This window comes from Chiloscyllium plagiosum, chromosome 6 (genome assembly GCF_004010195.1).
Source record: "Chiloscyllium plagiosum isolate BGI_BamShark_2017 chromosome 6, ASM401019v2, whole genome shotgun sequence".
Classification (NCBI taxonomy): Eukaryota; Metazoa; Chordata; class Chondrichthyes; order Orectolobiformes; family Hemiscylliidae; genus Chiloscyllium; species Chiloscyllium plagiosum.
This window is the reverse complement of record NC_057715.1, coordinates 77,378,837-77,401,717: the sequence shown is the minus strand read 5'-3', so window position 1 is coordinate 77,401,717 and position 22,881 is coordinate 77,378,837. Positions and strand designations below refer to the sequence as shown.

The 22,881-nt window shown below is 39.3% G+C and overlaps 1 protein-coding gene across 6 annotated transcripts in view; it reads left to right on the top strand.

Annotated features, from left to right (window-relative positions):
* Positions 1-22,881, top strand: part of lats2 (large tumor suppressor kinase 2) — a 92,091-nt gene that overhangs the window by 60,481 nt on the left and 8,729 nt on the right. For all 6 annotated transcript variants that reach the window (XM_043691921.1, XM_043691922.1, XM_043691925.1 and 3 more), the window contains 3 exons: positions 1,289-1,871; positions 6,365-6,547; positions 15,230-15,336. In XM_043691921.1, the coding sequence (XP_043547856.1) occupies positions 1,289-1,871; positions 6,365-6,547; positions 15,230-15,336 (873 nt within the window). The remainder of the gene's footprint in view (positions 1-1,288; positions 1,872-6,364; positions 6,548-15,229; positions 15,337-22,881) is intronic.

Sequence of the window (22,881 nt, the reverse complement as noted above, 5' to 3'; positions counted from 1 at the left end):
ACAGACTGGGGCTGTTTTCCCTGGAGCGTCGGAGGCTGAGGGGTGACCTTATAGAAGTTTACAAAATTATGAGAGGCATGGATAGGAAAAATAGGCAAAGTCTTTTTCCTAGGGTTGGGGAGTCCAGAACTAGAGGGCATAGGTATACGGTGAGAGGGGAAAGATATGAGAGACCTACGAGGTAACTTTTTCATGCAGGGGGGTGGTACGTGTATGGTATGTGCTGCCAGAGGATGTGGTGGAGGCTAATACAATTGCAACATTTAAGAGGCATTTGGATGGGTATATGAATAGGAAGGGTTTGGAGGGATATGGGCCGGGTGCTGGCAGGTGGGACTAGATTGCATTGGGATATCTGGTTGGCATGGATGGGTTTGGCCAAAGGGTCTGTTTCCATGCTGTACATCTTTATGACTCTATGACTCTAAAAGAAGCCCCATGGGAAAAATCTGTGACATTGTTGCTACTGCACAGTAATAATTCGGCGAATGTTCCTAGCATACATATTTCAGAGAAATAGTACCAATGTAGCCTCAACATTGTTTACAAATTTAGTCCTTAACAACTCAAGAGTCCCCGTTTCATTACTGGATATGCTGGATAATGCATCCACATAGATTTCATGAAAATAAATAGGTAAGAAAGTTATGCTATCTGAACATTGATCCGAACACTAAGCAGAAATGTTTTGCACCTGATTGCTCCTATTGTCACCTTTTTTCTTGGAAAATGCATGTAATGCATGAAAAGGGTAGACTTCGGTGTAACAAATTTTCAACTAATTTTTCAGTAAGGGTCCAGTTTGTGTATGGGAATAAATAATCTTAGCTGAAGGGATAACAGAGTTTGGGAGTCCAAGCAAGCTTAATTAATTTTATTCTCAATTTTCTTTTCCCTCTTGATGGTTTAGAAAATAATAATTTCTCAGAAAATGACAACTCCATATCCTGATTTTCCAACAGAAGACAATGGATATCAATTAAAAAAATTTAGTTTGGCAGTTTTTATTTCTTCCTTACAATTGGTCTCAGGATCCCAACTGTATCACCTCCACTGCTGTTCCATCTGAAATCAAAACCCAGGAATTGAATTGAAGCTGTAATGTCCCGGGTTGTCAGTTTAGTAATATTGTTTGGCACATTGGCCCAAGAAGACAACATGGGAGGTATCTATACTTGCCAGCAAATGAATTATCAAATAGTCTTTCAGTTCCTTTGAATGTTATTAAGCTTTATTCCTGATTATTTTCATCCATTTTCAACTAATTTATACTGTATGACTTCCAAAGGCAGGACTATCCGAGGCAGAACAGGAGCAGATGAGGAAAATGCTTAATCAGAAAGAGTCTAATTACAACAGGCTGAAAAGAGCAAAAATGGACAAGTCACTCTTTGTAAAAGTTAAGACACTGGGAGTTGGTGCCTTTGGGGAGGTCTGCCTAGCTCAAAAGGTGGATACAAATGCTGTATATGCAATGAAAACTCTACGGAAAAAGGATGTGCTGAGTCGTAATCAAGTGGCTCATGTGAAAGCAGAGAGGGATATTCTGGCTGAAGCTGACAATGAATGGGTAGTCAAGCTCTACTATTCTTTTCAAGATAAAGAAAATTTATACTTCGTGATGGACTACATCCCAGGTGGAGATATGATGAGTCTTTTGATACGAATGGGAGTTTTTCCTGAGTCACTGGCAAGGTTCTATATTGCAGAATTGACTTTAGCCATTGAAAGCGTTCACAAAATGGGATTTATTCACAGGGATATTAAACCTGACAACATCCTTATTGATCTTGATGGACACATTAAACTCACAGACTTTGGTCTTTGTACTGGATTTAGATGGACTCATGATTCCAAATACTATCAGAAAGGTAGGTCTCGATTATGTAATTTTCTACATTTTCCTTTAGTGCTTTAACACATGTTTGAATTAATATTATTGATTTTTAAAAAATGTTTTGTTAGCTCATAGTAAAGCAATATTGTACTTATCATAAAAACATTAGACTTGCAAATAGCAAATACTAGAAATATGCAGCAGGCCTGGCAGCATTTGTTTCACCTGGAATTGTATTTGGGCCTCGGACAGTGAGGTGGGGGGGGGAAGCAAAAAATGCAGGTGTTGCATCTCCTGAATGATATACATGTATCAGAAGATGCAATAGGAAAGTGATGTAAGTAGGTAGATAAAGGAGAACCAGTGGAGGTGGTGTATTTGGATTTCCAGAATGTTTTGATAAAGTCCTATTTAAGACATTAGTATGTGAAAATAAAGCATATATGACTGAGGGTAATTTATGGGCATGGATTTAGAATTAATTAGCTTCCAGCAAACAGACAGTAGGACAGTTGGATCTTTTTCAAAGTGGAATTGTGTCTCAGTTATTCACAGTATATATCAGAAGTTTGAGGGAATCAAATATAATGTTTCCAAGTCTGGTGATGACATAAACTAAGTGGGATTGAGTGCTGAGGAGTATGTAAAGAAGCTTCAAGGTGATTTAGACAGGTTCAGTGAGTGGGCAAATGCATGGAGGATGCAGTATAACATGGATAAGTGTGAAGTTACCACTTCATTGGGAAAAACAGAATCACTACTATTTGATTGGTCCACTGTATACAACAGACTTGTAAGCAAAGTTAGAGCTGACAGAATAAAAAGATAGGAGCAACATTAAAATGAAAATGGTGAATGACAGGAGATGGTTGGGGGGGAGGGCCATGGGGACAGACAATGGTGAGTTGGTGGCCCTCAGTTTGCACAGGGCAACCTCTACCTTAAAATAAGGTATTGCAAATTTAGGCATGAACATTGAAATATTCAAGTCAGTTACCTTGTTAACAGGCTCAATTTCCCATTAATTATCCTTTTAAAATGGCAAGCAGACTTCCTATATTAGTGACCTCCCACTTTTATGGGAAACAAGTCAGGGGTGAGTAGACAGGCAAATGGGGTAACTATCCAGCATGTTTTATGGGTGCTTGCCAAAAACACACTTAGGCTGGATTTTGCAACACCCACAATCAGCACATTTTCTTTTTCTTTTTACAGACTGTTAGGTTTGCTGAATAGTTCCAGAATTTCCCATTTATTTCGTAGTTGTAACACCTGCATTATTTTATTTTTGTATCATGTTGAGAGCCTAAGCATTAATTTATCTTTTCTGCCCAAATCAGCTTATCATTTTATACAGAAAGACCTTTAATCTCAGTTTGACCTGCATGATCCAGATTCATCAGCTGATGTTGACAAGAATTATGAGGTAGTCCATGTTCTGGAAGATCTCTGATGGAGGGAGATCATAAAATGTACAGTAACCTCATGTTTGTCATGGGTGCTCTGAAATTTCTAAGAGAAACGTTTATGTCAGAGTTGACAACCATAAAGGAAAACTAATCTTGCTTGCTTTTCCTTCAGCTAAAAGTATATAGTGCATAAAACTGTTCCATTCAAACTGCAACCATATTAGACACTCTTATGTTAGGTTAGCTTATTGAAGTTAAAGGCAGTTTTTCCTTGAATATTGATTTCAGGAGATTGATGTCACATAGATTCCACTGTTCACTGTTAATGTTTCACTGTTAATGTTTCACTGTTCTCCTCTTCCCTAAACACTGGAAATCAATTCCAAACAGACTTCAGTGACCATATGAAATGTCAGAGAAAAAGTTTTCCATACTCATTTTAAAAAAAAAACAATTTAGGTCATCAGGCCCTAAGACTATCAATTTTCAAACTTATGATGATTGTGGGTGGTTCTAGTTCTCTCATGTTACTAGAGTCAGGAATACATATTTTAAATGAAATGGCAGCGGTTGCCATTGGCTGGTGGCCAGTATATCGTCATAATGCTCAAATTGAGCCCTTTATGGTGTTGATGGTCATTGAAGCACTAACTTAGCCTGTGTATTGTAACATATTCTACTTTTACTGTAAAAATCCCTAGGCTACCAGTTATATTTTTTAATAAATGTTCCTTGATATAATGAGGGTACCAGGAGATTTAGATTCTTATGATTCACAAAATGCAAGATCCACAAAAGTTGGGTATGTATATAAGTTTTGACAGGAACCTCTGGAGATGTTTTGATTTTGGGTGAGAATAGGTATCAATTCATTGAGAGTATGCAAAAGTGAAAATATAAGATCACTGTAGAAAGAATGAAAAGGAAATGTTTAAAAATGCTTTGTTTTCCCTTACTTCCTCCATCTTGTCTTTCTCTTTATCCCCCAACCTTTTATGTACTCACCTCTCACTCCCGCCCTCTCTTTGTTTTTCTCTCAATTTTCTGCCACAATCTTTGTTTAACTAGATAAATTATTTTATGGGTTAATTACATTGCTTCAAGAGACAAATATGATAACTTCTGAGGCATTAGCAAGAGATTGGAATTATACGAAGAGGCATATGTGAGGAAAGATACCAATCCTGATTTCCTATAACATTTTTGTTTCAAACCTGTTAGACTATTAACATTTTATAAGAAATCTGAATCTCTCATGATTAAATGTCAGGACTATGCCAGAAGGTTTCATGTTTTTTAAACAAGAACAAACTTTATTGTTTATGAAAATGCTTCAGCAACGCTGTACAGTTTATAACTACTTTTGCTATGAACACAGTTCTACCTTTTACTATTCTCCTCACCCAAGAGTTTCTTTACGTAAAACAAAAATCTTGATGGTTCATTCATTTCTTTAGGGACCAGTTTACAAGGTATTCCACAATCTTAATTCTCCTTAGTTTTTCACCAGTCTTTCAATTTAATAACTTATGATAATCTTTCCATTAACTTTTGGGAAGTCACCATCCAAGTTTTAATTAATATCTCACGACTGAGGATACCTCCACTCCAAAAAAATCTTCCAGCTGTTTTCTTCCTCACAAATTTTAAATTGAGCTCGAACTCCACTTGCAATCTACACAGTGAATACTAAAGTTAGTATTTTCTTTGTTGAGAGTACAGGCCTGGCTAACAATAACCTCCCTGCCACCTCTCTCAATAAAATGAATGTACAAAACCAAAAACAACAGCCTGCTTTCTGAGCAAACACCTAGATAACTTACACAATAAAAACATTCGACCCCCACAGCCCATCTCCATGACAACATGGCATACTTTGTGATGTTTTGAAACTTATTTTACTTTCAACACAACCTTTTTCTTCTTTAAATTGTGAGGAAGCCACAAGGAGGCTTTAAGGGGAGTTGTGCAAATTAATTGAAGGACTAGAACATGGCATGTGGAACAAAAAAAAGGCAAAATATTTCTTAACTGGAGAGGTTGAAAAGTACAGATATCCAAAGAAACCTGTTGTACCCTTTCTCATGAGTCACTAAAAATTATCATATAGGTTCAGCAAACAATTAAAAATACAAATGGTGTGTTGGCCTTCATTGCAAGAGGATTTGAGCATAGAAGCAAACAATGTCTTGTTGTGATTGTATAAAGCCTTTGTGAAGTTTCACCTGAAATATTGTGTCCAGTTTCAGTCCTCTTGTCTCAGTAGGGGAATACTTGCCAGAGAGAGTTTGCAACATAAATTCATTTGACAATTCCTCAGAAAGTGGGATTAACTAGTGAGAAGAGATTGAAAAGACTAGGTCTGGATTCTTTAGAGTTGTGCAAAATGAGGGATGGCCTGACTGAAATTTCCAAAATCTGATAACGTGTGGCAGGTGAAAATAGATGAGACATTTTCCATGGCTGTGAATAAAAAAACCATGGACAAAACCTCAGGAAAAGGATAGGCCATTTGAGATTGAGATAAAGAGGAATTTTTTCAATTTTTGGAATTTTCCAGCCCAGAAGACTTGGAAGTACAATTATTGAGCATGTTCAAACCAGAAGTCTTCTGGAAACATGGTGTCATGTGATATGAAGATAGTGTAGGAAAGTGGTGTTGATGTAGATGATCAGTGATAATCCAATTGACTAGCAGAGCAGATATGAAAGGCTGAATGGCTTACTCTTTTTGTATTCCTTAAGACAAATACAACTAACACCCTGTATTTCTTAATCTGAGGATAGATAGATGTGTCAGTCTTTTAAATGGAAGGTAATATATGGAATGAATCTGAATGCAATAGAATTGAAAATCGTATGCCATTTTGAAATTATTCATATTTCCTACCAGTATGTAATTATTGTAATTAATCCAGTTTAGTAAGATCATGCACATCTTTGTCTGTATCTGACAAGAGGCTTAAATTTTCTTAACTCATTTGCCAAAGTTAAGCATCTAGTCTTAGGTTAATATAAAATAATTAGAATTATGAGTAGAATGTTTTGCTATAAAAGTTGATTATTAAATATGAAAGGAATTTTGTATTCATTGTTTTATTTTCCAATGTATAAAAAGGGAGCCATGTGAGACAGGACAGTATGGAACCAAGTGATCTCTGGGGAGATTTGTCTGACTGTAAGTGCGGTGACAGATTAAAGACCCTTGAACAGAGGGCTGCCCGACAACACCACAGATGCCTAGCCCACTCATTAGTTGGAACTCCAAACTACATAGCTCCTGAGGTTCTGCTACGAAAAGGTTAGTGTTTATAAGGTTTGTTTGGTTTCAGTATATTTTTAAAATAAATATATAGCAGCAAAGTATTGAATCAAAATTCTGCAGACATTTTAGCAAACTCCACCCTAATTCCAACAGAAGCCCATCAGAGTGACCACAAAGACTACTGGGCCTCCCAGGTTCCAGTAGCTGCCTTACAATCCTCATTATGTAAGAAGGAAGATTGCATGAAAAAAGACGCTCTTCCATCAGCAAAAACTATCAAGAGTGTCAAAACTTTGACAAGTGGTACTCTGTGCACTTTTGCTCAAACTATCAAAAACCCACTTCTCCAGCCTCCTCCAATTTTAATGGGTTCACCAGTGGAATTCAGCAATAGACATAGTCTGGAACAGTACACAGTGCTTTGGCTGTGATTTTACCAGACCTATGTACAATAGCAGCAACAGATACAAGGGGCTTGGAGTTTACAATACTGACCTGTTACCATTTAGAGTCATAGAGTGATACGGTACAGAAACAGACTCTTCAGTCTAACTCATCCATGCAAACGAAGTTTCCTAAACTAAGCTAGTCCCATTTGCCTGCACTTGACCATATCTTTTTAAACCATTTTTATTCATGTACTTGTCCAAATGTCTTTTAGATGTTGTAGTTGTACCTTCATCTACCACTTTCTTTGGCAATTCATTCCACATAGGAGCCATCCTCTGTGTAAAAATGTTGCCCCTCAAGTCCCTTTTAAATCTTTCTCCTCTCATCTTAGTTTTGAACTCGCCTACCCTAGGGAACGGACCTTTTGCTATTCCCTTCATGATTTTATAAACTTCTTTCGGGTCACCCCTCAACCTTCAAAGATCAGCGTCTCAGCCTATCCTTATAACTCAAGCCCTCCAGTCCCGGCAACATCCTTGTACAGTAAATCTTTTCTGAACCCTCTCCAATTTAATAATATCCTTCCTAAAGCAGGGCAACCAGAACGGTACACAGTATTCCGAAAGTGTCCTCATCAACGTCCTGTACAACTGCAACATGATGTCCTAACACCTATAAATGAACTCCAGTATTTCCCAGAAAATTCACTTTAAGTTAAACAAATTTAGAATTCTCAATTTTCTTTCTGTCCTTCCTTGAATAGAAATATTATATTTGTTTTCTTACAATCTGCGGTATTACGAATGATTGAAAAAATTTTGAAAGATCTGAGTCAATGTATTACTATTCTTGTAGGCAATTGTTAAAACTTTAGAATATAGGCCATTAGATCTAAGATATTTTTGCTTTTAATCTCAATAATTTTTCCAGTTTTTTTTATTAACATACCTTACATTACTTATGCTAGACTTTGTGCCAAGAGGTTTACCACAACTGAATACCATTGACCAGGAACCAAAATGGACCAGCTGTATAAATATAAAGGCTACAAAAACAGATTTGAACTTAAGAATTATGTGTCAAGTAGCTTCCCTCTAGTCAACTACATTTCCTATAACTTCTCCTGCAATTGAATAGACCTCCAAGGTCCATGTGCAGTAGCAGTTTCTGCAACCAGAAATCAATGGATCCACATATGAATCAACACCCTCCAAGCAGCTTGACAGCTTAAAAAGAACACTGCCTGTGTCCTCAAGGCACAGGCACAGAATATTTTTCATTTATTAGGATTGCTGTAGTTCCAGCAGCACTGCAGAGGCTTGACACCATCCAGGAAAAAGCATGCTTGATTGTCATCCTGTCCAGCACCTTCAATATTCATGTTTTCCACCACTGATCCACAGACCCAGCATGCATAATGTCTACAACAACTGCAACAACTCATCAGGGTTCCATCGCAGCATCTTTCAAATCTGGGACTTCTACCACCTAGAAAGACAAGACAGCAGACACATGGAAAAATCATCAATTGCAAGTTCTTTTTCAAGCCACACACCACTCAGACCTAGAATTACATCACGTTCCTTCATGAATCACTTTCTATCAGTATGGAGTGTGTACCCAGTACCCAAAATTTGCAGTGGTTCAAGAAGGCAGCTTACCATCACCATCTGCAAGACAATTACAGATGCGCAACAAATTCTGGGCTCACCAGTGATGCCAGCATCTCCTGAACAAACAAAATGGGAACAAATTTATCAACATTAAGGAGTATGAGTACTGTGGTTCATGACACTTTCGCTTCCCTAGCATTCAAGGCACACAGAACATGCACTTATATAAAGTTAGAAGAGAAAAGAGAAACTTAACAGATCTGACAGCATCTGTGGAGAGGGAGATAATATGACTGTAAGACAAGCTCAACAAGCATTGTAATAAAAAAATTTAAAGTGGAACCTGTCGTTTCCAATTGACCATGAAAATCTGCAGAATGTACTGGAAAACAACACAAAGCAGCCATGTCCTCACACAGAAATGCCAGTCTGCAAAGGCATAGATTTTGATGTAGCGGGAAGTTTGTGGGGTGGGGGGGGGCAGCAATGGGCTAGTTTCATGGTGAAGATTAGAGTGGTGCTGGAAAAACACAGCAGGTCAGGCACTATCCGAGGAGCAGGAAAATCTATGTTTCAGGCAAAAGCCCTTCATCAGGAATTTTCTCCTCGGATGCTGCCTGACCTGCTATGCTTTTCCAGCACCACTCTAATCTTGACTCTGATCTCCAGCATCTGCAGTACTCACTTTGGTCTAGTTTCATGGTGGTCTACTGGCAGGAGCTTACATCCTATGGAATACAGACACTTTGCTAATTACGTATGTGGTAAGGTCACATACCTCAATGACGTGCCAACTACCTCTTTGGGAAACCTCGATGTGTGAGGGAATAATATGCAGTTGATTGTTAAGGATGTGAAGAGTTAGGCAAAAACACTACGTAATTTCTCTGACTTCTCTCACAGCTCATTTACTAACAGAGCTTAACTGGTAGATGCCATTCCTGCATTTCTTGTAGCATTGCTCCTCTTAGAAGGAAGTGGAGAAGGAGATAACGCATGCAAGAACTTTGAGCCCAGCAAAAAATCATCAAATGTTAGCAGCTGCTGCAAACGTTCCAGAGCAAGAAGCAGCAGGACAAGATCCATCAAGGAGGTGGAGAGGAATGATGACAAGCAGGGTTATTCACCTCACTACAATTATCTGCAAATGATAGAATGGTAATGTCACAGAAGATTAAGGATGTTCCAATTCATAATTTCTGAGCTGTGCCAGCTGCTATACAAGGACTTATGCTTTCAATGACTGGGTGGCAGTCCGATCCTAGTAGCTTTAAAGGTTACAGCTGCCCTTAATGTTTGTGCTGGAAGTCATTTTAGGGAGTAATTGGGGTCCCCTGCAAGAACCCTCCAGTTTTAAGTGCATCGAAGATGTATCCAAGGAAATGTCATACCATGCAATAGAACACTCACTGATGCCTGTCTTTTACCAAGATCCTTGGCCCATACAGGAATAGCTGCTTGGAGACTGGGGATACCTACTCCAAAACAGTCTTATGACACAAAAAAATCCACAGACAATGTAGAGCTAAGCTACAATGATGCTCACTTTTCCACTAGAGTCGTAGTGGGACATAACATGGCCCTCAATGTATATGTGATTTATTAGCTTGGACCAGTTTAGTGGAATTTGGAAATAGAAATTGAGAAGTTATCCTGAATACAAATTAAATGATGGATTGTGGGCAAACCTCTGAGGATGAAGTTGAGGCTGAGGAGCAGGAGAATGTCCAGGTAGGCTGGCCATAAGAAGAAGATAAAGCAATGTTTTAGAGAGCCTGAGAGGCCAGAGACAAGCTTTGTTACCACCTGCTTCCTGGATGCCTAAGCCAGTTTCAGAATTTGCACATTTAAGTTGCTCATCTGATTGGCAACCTGCTGCTTAGTTTAAAGGAAATGGCTAACTTGTTTGTTTGCTATTCTTCATATTGGTTCTTGGAGATTAAATGGTGTTACTCTTGCAAGTGAAAGGTTGTTTCAACTGAATACATGTTAAAGCAACTAAGCACTATGTGCCATTGGCGAGATAGTTCATATATGTCCTATAGCATTGATGTTATTTAGCTGTGAAACCATCTGTGAGGAGGATATGGTATATGAGTCTTCTGTAGTCTTCTCCAGTCCCTCAAGAGAACCACCAGGTTGACACTGATCCTGATAAAGCTCCTTTTGACTCTTCATTCATCTCTATCTTCCACTGCTTACGAATGCATTGAGACTGTAATGTTGCTTTGATAATAATTGAGCATTCTCTACAACAACATGTAACCTGCAAAAGTTAGTGATTCAAGCACCTCCTCTCTCTCTCTCTCTCTCTCTCTGGACTTGTTATGCCAAGAAGGGTTTTACATGGGAGCTATCAATTGAATATTTCACAGCCCTTGAACGTAACAATACTTCCTTGAAAAAAGGAACTGCTTTTTCCTACTAAGACATAGAGGATAAGTAGAGTGTCTAAAGATATATTCCGTCTGGGCCTGGTACCTTCATTATACGTTGTCCTTAGCCTCACTAGTCTCCAAAATAATGTGAAATGCCTTGGCTGCAATCCTCAAAGTTAAGTTTCAAGGATCCTGAACAGAAGGAGCTACCTGCAAGCAAGGACTTGGTTACTTGAGACAGAAGAACAATGTTTGCAACTTGCAGCAGCTTACGAGACTTGTGAAGAGGCTCTTCACCTTTTCCATTGATCTGACTTAAGCAGGTCTCAATGTGAAAAAACACTACAGACATTGTAACAATACAAATGAAAATATATGGACAACATAGAAGTCATTTTTACAATGATGCCACTCACGTGCCCTAAGTGATTTTTTAAAAAATTATTTGTTCCTTTCCACTATGCCTAGGTGTAAGGCAGACTCCCACAGCTGCTTTGGAGGCAGTCTGCTCAGTTGTTGGTCCTATTGACATTAGAATACTTGGGTGGTATTGCAGTGGGTGCTCTCTACCTAGAGAGTTCATGCATGCTGAGTCTTCTGCCCAACTGCAAGCTTACTTTCCTATGCTTGACCTGTTGTTGACAGTGGAGAGGTATAGGGACAGATCACCTCTGGAGTGTTCGAAGCAGAAGCTTCTGGGATGCCTTTGTGTTACTATTCCTCCCAGTGAGCTCCTGCTGCCACTATCCAGCTTCCCTGAGTGAAAGAAGATGGAGTGAGGTCAAAGAGCCTCTTCCCCCTTTTACCATGCCATTGATGCTGAGACCCATAGTTAAATTAACAAAGTGCATGCCAGATTGCATATTTGGCAACTACTGAGCATTCTGCTGGACCTGGAGTCTCCAAGCTAATTGCCATAACGACATCACATACGATTATCAGAACTACCAAAATATATTTACTGGAACATAGGACAGTACAGCACAGGAACAGGCCATTTGGCTTATGGTATTGTGCCAAATATAATGCCAAATTAAACTACTTCCTTCTGCCCACCCTTAGTCCATATCCCTCCATTCCTTGCATATTCATGTGTTTATCTAAAAGCCCTTTAAGTACCCCTATCATATCTGCCAACACCATCACCCCTGGCAGCATGTTCCAGACTTCTACCACTCTGTGTAAAAAAAGACATTTGGCCCTTACATCGACTTTGAATTTGCCCTCTCTCACCTTAACTGCATGTCCCCTAGACATTTCAACTCTGGGGAAAACAAAATTCTGACTGTCAGACCTATCCATGCATTTCATAACTTTAAAGACTTTTGTCAAGTCTCATCAGCGTCTGCAGCTCCACAGAAAACAACCATAATTTTTCTAGCCTCTCCTTTATAGCACATGCCCTCTCATCCATGCAGCATCTTGATAAGCCTCTTCTGCACCCTTTCCAAAGTCTCCATATCCTTCCTGTGATGTCACAACCAGAAGTGAATGCAATATTCTAAGTTTAGCCAAACCAAAGTCTTTTAAAGGTACAACATGACATCCTGACTCTTATACTAAATGCCCCAACCAGTAAAGGCAAGCATGCCATATGCCTTCATTACCCTATCTACTCGTGTGGCCACTTTCAGGGAGCTGTGGACTTGACCCCAAGGTTCCTCTGTACATCAATGCTATTCAGGACCCTGCAATTAACTGTATACTTTTACTTAACATTTGATCTCCCAAAGTGCAGCACCTCATGCTTACCCAGATTAAACTCCATCTGCCATTTCTCCATCGTATCTGCACTGATCTACATCCCACTGTATCCTTTCACCACCTTTTACACTATCCACAAGTCCATGGATCTTTTGTCATCTGCAAATGTACTTACCCACCTATCTACGTTTTCATCCAAATCATTTATATATAATCACAATTAGCAGAGGCCCCAGTATGGATCCCTGTGGAACACCAGTAGTTACAGACCTCCAGCTAAAAAAAACACCCATCCACCACTACCCTCTGCCTCCTATGGGCAAGCCAATCAGAGAGGAGCTTGATTTCTGTGTTGTTTGGCCATCATTCCACCCCCCCCCCCCCCCCCCCCCCCCCCCCCCCCCCGCATTATAAGCAGTCTTGGTTTTCCCTGGCATTCTCTTGATAGGTGATGCGTGCCAGCTCCCCAATAGTCTTGGACTTCTTCACCTGGATGTGTGCCAGTTTTTCTTACAATGGTAGAGAAGGATTGAATACGATGCGAGTGGATACAATAGCAGTTAATGATCATGCATGAGCACAAGAGATGGTGAGGTGTCTCTATTGAGTGAGTGGGAAGTGCAGAGGTAGACAGGGTTATTAATAGTAATAGATGAAGTGATGCAAGCCCTTGAGTAGGCATAATACGTGTGATGATGAGGGTTATAGTCCATCATCCTTCATGAGATACATAGATACATATGCAGTGGCACAGTGGTAATGAGTAATGGTACTGTACCTGTGAGGTAGCAGGAAAATGATGGTGCTCCTTCCCCTTGTGGAGGAAATCAGTATTGCAAATCTGTCCATACCAGCTCGGGCAGGGTAGCCTTTTGTTATGGTCAGACAGAACAAGACTGAACTTCTCACCATCACTGAATCCAACAGCACCTCCAGATCTTTCTCTGTGAAGTGAGAAAACAACTTCATTTGTTTTTGTGTCATGTGTTAAGAGGTAAACACCACATGTAAGAGGAAGGTCCTGGATTGCACAGTCTGAAGTGGTGTCAACTGGGTGTTTAAATATGGTGCCATGGATGCCTGAAGCTGCCATTAGTAGCAAGCACTTTCATATCACTCACCATGTGTTTTGCCAAATGACACAACCCACATCTCACTTGCATAAGTAATGAGATGAGAAGCAGGTGATCATACAAGGTAATTCTGTTTGGACCATGATGGGAATAATGCCATGAAATTTCAAATGGAAAAGTCCAGTCCATGGTAAATTGAAAGCATCCTTGTGAGGAATGATTTTCCTCCCTCCCCTCCATTTGTCAAAATCATCTGAAATGCAAACCACCTAAAAAGGACTGACTTGTGCTTTCAGAAAAATCCACATGTAAGTTTGCACTTGTACTTTCAGGTCATTATCTAACCCTTACAGTTTCACAATAATGCCATTGGAAAGGGCTTGTCTCCAATAATAGGGGAGGACATTGCTCAACTCCTATAGAACATAGAGGATTACAACAACAGCAATGGCCCAAAACCAGCCAGAAAACCAAGGATGAGTCATCAACCTAACGTACCTGGGGAACAAAAAAAAAGTCGTTTTACATTTTGACGCTTCTAAGAATTTCTAGCCAAACCAAGAATATTCTCAGATATTTTCTCCAAAAAAAAAGAAGGCTTAAGGATGAACTGATCAGGGACTTTAAGATTATCAAGTAGTTTAATTTTAAGAATCTAAAACTGAAGACCATAATTAAGAGAGAGCCACTATTAAGGAATTGAGGAAAAGCATACTTAGTCAGAGTCTGGTTCAAATCTGGAATCTCCTATCACATGAATTATGGATTATGACATGGACATAATTAAGGTCAAATTGGTTAAGTACATGGCAAAGCCACCACTCAGTAAAGCAACAAACACTTGTGCAGAAATGTAGCATTGCAATGCAACATTGGTGTTTGAAGGAGAGAAATGTTTCCATGTTAAATGATCTTTGATTTTGTTGGATGCATCAGGAATTCATACCAAATAATAGATAGTCAATGATAGCTCGTATAAGATATGTCAGCAACATATCACAATGAACTACCCGACTAAGTAAGCAATTTTCAAAACAATTAGTTGGTACCAAATGTTATACTTTGTCTGTCATGTGATGTGATTTGTAAAAAAAGCTTAAAATGCCATAAGGAAGAGGAGTACAAAAATAATTTTCTCTAGACTGAGAGATTGGTAGCCTGTTAGTTAAGTTTTAGTTGTCATTAACTGAAGCATTGTCCATGGCACCACCTCTACCAATCAGCATGCTTCTCAAATACAGTATATTTTCCCTTCATGTGGATATTTTTATGAATTGTCCTGATGAATGCAAAATGGAAAACTTTGACAAATGCTTTTTAGCAATATATCAAATAATATATATCACAGTTATCATTTGTATACAGATTTTACAGCAGACCAATTCTGTTGGACCTTGTAAACATAACTGGTTTAGAAATAGAAACATTTGACTTAACTGGTCTGTCAGTTTTAACTAATTTTTGAAATAAATAAAAGTTTACTGCTCTATTCTCATCTCAGGTACTTAAGTTTTGACTTACAATTGGGGATTGTCTTGGGTAATGGTGTCTGTTTTACAGGATACACTCAACTTTGTGACTGGTGGAGTGTGGGAGTTATCCTCTTTGAAATGTTAGTCGGGCAGCCTCCTTTTCTTGCTCCAACACCTGCGGAAACTCAAATTAAGGTAGGTACCTAGAGCACTATGTCCTTACAGCAATACATCAGAACCTATGTTTTACAGTTTTGACGCAGTATCTCATAAACCAAATTGTGTACTATGTGAGGGTACAGTAGTACAGTGGTACTGTTACTTGACTAGTATTCCAGCCACCAATAATACTCCAGAAACACAAGTCAAATTGCTCCTCACCATTGGGGAGAATCTCAATCAAGTAGTAAATGTGCATCAAAAAACTGGTCTCAGTAATGATGATCACAAAAATCCATTTGATTTGCTAATGTATTGTCCCTACCTACTCTATCCTATTGTGACTGAGACCCACTGCAGTCTGGTTAATCGTAAACTACCCTCTGAAATGATTTGGCAAGACATTGTGCCAAACTGTGACAGATTGAATAAGAATTAAACTGGATGAACCACCGACATTGACCGAGGCACTGGAATCAACAAAGGTGCACATTGCCCAATTGACTTTGCAAAGTCCTCCTCATTAGCATCTAGCACTTTTGCCAAAATTGGTAGAGTCAGAAGCCTAACTGAGCAACAGCCTTGCAATAATTATTTTCACTGAATCATGCATCGGATCAAGAGAGTAGCTAGGAAAAGGATAGGTCCACTCGAGGACAGGGGAGGGAATTTATGCATGGAACTAGACGAATTGGGTGAGGTCCTTAAGTACTTCGCATTGGTATTCACCAGTGAGAAGAATATGGATAATAAGGTTAGAGAGGTGTATATTGATGTTCTAGATATTAAGAAGGGTGTTTTGGAAAAAATGAAGGTAGATAAGTACCCAAGGCCTGTAGGGCTGTATCCCAGGATATTGGAGGGAGACAATGGAAGAGATTGCTGGGGATTTGATCAAGATAATTGTATCCTCTTTAACCACAATTGAGGTTCCAGAAGACTTGAGAATAGCCAATGTTGTTCCTTTGGTAAAAACAATGACTGCAGATGCTGGAAACCAGAGTCTAGATTGGAGTGATACTGGAAAAGCACAGCAGTTCAGGCAGCAGCCGAGGAGCAGTAAAATTGACGTTTTAGGCAAAAGTCCTTCATCAGGAATCCTGATGAAGGGCTTTTGCCCGAAACATCGATTTTACTGCTCCTCGGTCGCTACCTGAACTGTTGTGCTTTTCCAGCACCACTCTAATCTAGAATGTTGTTCCTTTGTTTAAGAAGGGCAATCCAGGAAATTTTAAACTGGTGAGCCTTATATCTGTTACAACACGGGAAATCTCTCATGCTTAATTTTAAAAAACACAGCAACACAGAAAAAGTGCATCCCGTGCAGTAGTCTGTGAAAATTCAATAGGCCAAGAACTATTTAAAGTAAAAATTAACAATTACTTATTTCTTAAAGTATAACAGAGAATAATTAAGTTACAACTATTTACAATTCCTTCCTCTAACCTATCTTCTATAATACTAGTCTGATAAAACTCCCAATTAAGATAAAAAAAAACTTATTTCAAAACCAGGCAGCCTTTCAGTTTTCTTTGAATTCCTGTGTTCTTTTCTTCTTCTTGGGGAGCTTGCTTCACAGGTTACTGATCGATAAAGGTACCTTTTAAGAGGGCTATTTTCTGGGCAGTGTTCAGATGTCATTGGCTTGGCAGTTCTGCTCTCAACTGTTCAATTTTCCTTGATCTTATACCCCCAAAGCATTGGATTGTGTTATCGGCTTTTAAGATTGTCAATATACTAAAGTCAAACTGGATTGGTGTTTGTATTTTTCGAGGTATAATTTAAATTGATTGGCCTAATTCAAATCTGCTTTGTCGTTTCCAAGCAACCATCTAATCAAATTGTTCGACCAAATGTTACATTATATTTCTTTTCAGAACACTTAGTTCTGTCAGGTAGTTCTGTAGCTTTTAACTCTCTTAAAGGTACAGTATACCCATATCTTCAAAACAACCTCCCATTAAGAAAACAATGAACCACCATAATGAAAAAATGGCTTCATATTTTTACTTTTAAATGCATTACCCTAACATACAGATAACTTTGAGATAAGTTCACCTTAATGTCTTCCCATATACCTAATAAAATATTAAATAAAGACAAAACTCATCTGAACTTTATCAATTGAATCCACGATAACATAATTTGCGATTTATATTCTTCCGACTCGCAACAGGTATGATTTTTAAATTGAAAGTCTGTAACGTAAGTCTCCAGTGAAATAGTCTCATTCTTGTCTTTAAAGTGTTCTAAGAATGTAAGCAGATTGTGACCTATGTACATAACCGTTTCCAACACATTGTTCGTGACATACATATTAAAATTCTATAAGGACAGTACTAAACTCAATAGTTCCTTTTTAGTTGTTGAGTGTTTCCTCTGGTGGATATTGATCTTCTTCAAAAAGTAACCAACTGGTAGTTCAATCCCATCCTCATCTTCCTATAGGATTACAGCTCCAACTCCTATGTCACTGGCATCGATGGTGACTTTAAAAGCTTTTGAATATTTTGTTGTACCTAAAACTGGTTTGGTGGTTAATATGGCTTTCAAATGGTCGAACGCGACCTGGCATTGTTCTGTCCACCGAAACTTTGTGTTCTTCTTCAGCAAATCGGTTAATGGTAGCCGCTGAAGTTTGGAACAAACCTCCAATAGAATCTGCTGAGTCCTAAGAATCGCAGCACCTCTTTCTTCAAAGTTGAACATGGAAATTGCTTGATGGCCTTCGTCTTTGCATTCTGTGGGGACAACCTTCCATGACCGATGTTACGTCCCAAGAACGTCGCCTCTGCTTTTGCAAATTCTGTTTTATTTAAGACGATCTCCAGTTTTGCTTCTTATAGTTTTTCAAAGGGCTCTGCCAACTGTACCATGTAATCTTTCCAGGATTTACTAAAGATCACTATGTTGTACAAATAGACTGCACAATTTGTTAACCCAGCCACAACTCTATTCATGGGTCTTTGGAATATGGCAGGTGCGTTCTTCATTCCAAAGGGCTTCACTTTAAACTGATATAGCCCATTTGGGGTTACAAATGCAGAAATTTCTTTTGCCGTCTCTGATAAAGGTACCTGCCAGTAACCAAGCATTAAGTCCAACTTTGTGATGTAACCGGCTTGTCCGACTTTCTCGGTACAGTCCTCCAATCTAGGAATTGGATAACAGTCCAATTTTGTAACAGCATTGACCTTCCGATAATCCACGTGGAATCATTGAGTCTGATCGGTTTGAGAACTAAGACAATTGGCGAACTCCACTCGCTCTGGCTTGGTTCGATGATGTATTCATCGAGCATGGCTTCCACTTCCATGTGGACTTGTCTGGCTTTGAAAGGATTAAGACGATGAGGGTGTTGTTTTATTGGAGCAGTATTCCCTACACCTACTTCATGTACAATAGCATTAGTCCTCCCCATCTGATTGTTACATATGTCCTTATACTGCAGTAACAAATCTTTCAATTGCGTTCTATGCTCCTGAGACAGATAGCTTACTAACATATCCCACTCCTCAAGGACTTCTTCACTTTTTGATCTATTTTGAGGCACATCAAATCCATATCATCTGGATTTAATTTCTCACTCTGCGGGACAGTAACTAACACCTGTTTCTCCAGTTCTTTCTCTCTAATATAATATGGTTTCAACATGTTCACATGACATACTCAATACTTTTTTTTCTATCTGGCATCTTTACTAATTAGTTTACCTGACTCAACTTTTTCTCAATTTGATAGGGACCACTAAACCTGGCTTTGAAGGGATCTCCTATCAATGGTAACAGTACTAACATGTTATCTCCTCGGGAAAATGTTCGCGTCTCAGAGCTTTTATCTGCCACCTGCTTCATTCTATACTGTGTCCTCTTTAGGTACTGTTTAGGCAACTCACCTACTTGATTTAGTCTCTCCTCACCTCATATAGATAATGTAAGCGTGAGATCTCAGACTTTGCTCCTGACAATTTTTCTTTAATTAATTTCAAAGGACCTCTCACTTCATGACTGAATATAAACTCCAAAGAGAGTGAACTGAGTAGATTCATTCAGGGCATCTTTAATGGCAAACAAAACAAATGGGATACCTTTATCCCAATCATTAGGGTAGTCCTGACAGTATGCTCTCAACATGGTCTTCAAGGTCTGATGCCACCTTTGTAAAGCTCCCTGGGATTCAGAATGATACGCACTGGATTTAAGTGTTGTATACCTAAGCTATCCATGACCTCCTTAATAGCCTAGCAGTAAAATGTGACCCTTGGTCCAACTGAATCTCTCTGGGTAGCCCATACTGTGTGAAGAAAGCTACTAACTCTTCTACCATCTTTTTTGCCTTGATACTCCATAATGGAATTGCCTCCAGAAATCTGGTATACACATCCATTATGGTTAACAAGTACTGGTTTCCGCCTTTAGTTCTTGGGAGGGGACCTACAAAATCAATTATAACCCGTGTGAAAGGTTCCTCAAATACGGGAATTGACAATAAAAGTGCTGGTTTTATTAATGCCTGTGGCTTACCTACATATGTCACGTATGACATGTATGGCAAAAGTTAACCACATCCTTGTGCATTCCAGGCCAATAAAAATATTTTTGTACTTAACTTGAGTCTACCACACCCTGAGGTGACCTCCTACAGGTAGTTCATGTGCTACCTGTAACACTTCCTGTCTGCATGCTACCAGCAACACAATCTGGTGCATTTCGGCCCATTTCTCCTCTATTTTAACCAACTGTGGTCTCCATTTCTGCCTTAGGATTCTAGCTTTCAGATAGCTGTTGCAAGTCTCTTAGCTTTTCAGGAGTAAATGCTTTTGTCAGACCCTATGCCTGTTCAGGTTTTTCCTGCACCATTACATCAAACAGGATATCCGCTAATTGAACCTCAACTCCTTCACCTTTCTCTTTACTTTTTGCTTTGTGCTGTGACTTCTGATAGTGGGATCTGGGTTACCACACAGTCTGGGAAAAGAACAGGATATTTCTGTTTTAACTCCTCAGTCTCTTCGTCTTTCTTGGGCTTCTCCACAACAAGGGGTGTCATGCCCACCTTGGATCCTGCCAAATCATTCCCAACAACAAACTGAATTCCTGGGACTGACACTCTGTCAATCATTCCACTGTAACTTCCCCAGTCTTGAGTCGGCACTCCAACCTGATCTTACATAGAGGAACACTAAATCTATCCCACCAATTACCATACTCTTTGGTAACAGATCAGAAAGAGTGCATATTCGCTCATCTCTTGCTATCAGTGACTGGTTAGATCCTGCATCTCTCAAAATTATAGCTTCTTGCCCTTCTTCCTGTTCTTTCTAAGTAAACTTTACCCACAGACGCAAATTCTTTGTAGAGATCAGGTACTAACTCCATACCCAGCCCCTGCCTAGGCTGTGCACTCTCCTGCAGCACCTCAGCTCTTCTTGGGATCTCCTTTATTACCTTCACTAAAGTCACTGGCTTAGTTTCTTTTGCCACATCCTTTCCCACATCTTTGCCCTTCTTGAACGATCAGCACTGTGTCATTATGTGTCCCACTGTCTGCCAGTGAAAACACCTTTTCCCAGTGCCCTTCTGAAAGCACCGGCACTGTAATTTTCTGTCCCACTCCATTACAGTGAAAACAACTGAGGTCTTTCACCTCCTTTCCACCCTCTTGGGCTTCTTTTTTACTCTGTGGTAAACTCTTACCAGTGCTCTCTACTCTTGGTTTAGTAGTGTAGGATCTCCCCTTCTCCCAACTTCTGTTCCTCACAGGATGAAATTCTGGCTGGAAGCTTGTCTTATGCACCAACACATACTCTTCTGCTAATTCTGCTACCCTTCTCACTTCCTGAACTTTCTGTTCCTCCACATGACTTCTTACCATCTCTGAAAGTGAGTTTTTAAACTCCTCCAGCAAAATAATCTCTTTTAGAGCCTCAATTGTCCTATCTATTTTCAAAGCACGCACCCATCGGTCAAAATGACTGTGTTTAATTCTTTCAAACTCAACATAAGTCTGACCTGGTTCCTTCTTTGTGTTTCTGAACTGCTGTCTATATGCTTCTGGTACCAATTCATAAGCACTTAAAATAGCCTGTTTAATCTCTTCATAATGTCTTGACACCTCATCTGCCAGTGCAGCAAATACCTCACTAGCTCTGCCTACTAGTTTAGTCTGAACTAGCGTTACCCATAAAATCCTTGGATCACTCCATCTGCCTAGCCAATTTTTCAAATGAAATAAAGATGGCTTCAACATCTTTCTCAACAAAATGTGGCAGAGTTTTGACATACTTATAGGTATCTGTACCATCTCTTTTAATTTCCATCCTGTTGACTTGACTTTGCTGACTAAGTGAAAGTGAGGACTGCAGATGCTTGAGATCAGAGCTGAAAATGTGTTGCTGGAAAAGTGCAGCAGGTCAGGCAGCATCCAAGGAGCAGGAGAAGCGATGTTTCGGGCATGAGCCCTTCTTCAGGAATGAGGAAAGTGTGCCAAGCAGGCTAAGATAAAAGGTAGGGAGGAGGGACTTGGGGGAGGGGTGTTGGAAATGCGATAGGTGGGTGATAAGGTGAGGGTGATAGACCAGAGTGGGGCTAAGTCGCAACTTCTCAAGTTCAAATTTTCTCTCTTTTTGCTCAACTAAGAACTTCCTGTCTCTTTTTCCTCTCTTTCTCTTTCTCATTCCCTCTCTTTTCTCTGTTTCTCTCTCCCTCTCCATCCCTTTCTCTCTCACTTTATTAATCTTCTAATTCCATTTTCCTCAATTGTAATTTTCTACTGCACTTGTCTGTTCTCTGACACAGCTAAGTGTTTGAGTCATTCCCTGACAATTTCAGCTTTACTTTTGTCCTTTGGTAAACCCAAGTCGAACTTATTTGCTAATTCTAAAAGTATGGCCTTTTTCTTTCCTTCTAAACTTTCTTGGCAAATATGAGCAACATCTTCAAATCCCAGAACCTCTTTAGCAATTTTAAGAGCTATTTCTCTCACTTTTAATCAACCACAAGTAAGCAAATTGTCTCACTTACGCTTTATTTAAAGATCTAGGACACTAACCTGCTGGGAATTTTTGTACCCCCAAATCTATTCAAATCTGTCTAAACCAGTTCAAATCACGGACCTGAGCCCCCAAACTGTTACGGCACAGGGTAAACTCTTCTGCTTAATAAAGAAAAAAAACCAGCAACACAAAAAAAGATTTATCCCGTGCAGTAATCTGTGAAAATTCATTAGGCCAAGAACTATTTAAAGTAAAAATTAACAACTTTATTTCTTAAAGTAAAAGAGAATAATTAAGTAACAACTATTTAAAATTCCTTCCTCTAACCTATCTTTTACTTTCCCTTCTACAAGACTAGTCCTATAAAACTCCCAATTAAAATTTACAAAACGACACTTCTTACAAAGAGAACAAAGAAAATTTACAGCCCAGGAACGGGCCCTTCGGCCCTCCAAGCCTGAGCTGATCCAAATGTACTGTGTAAACCTGTTGGTCAATTCCTAAGCATCTGTATCCCTCTGCTCCCCATCTACTCATGCATCTGTCCAGAAGCATCTTAAATGAATCTATCGTGCCTGCCCCTACGC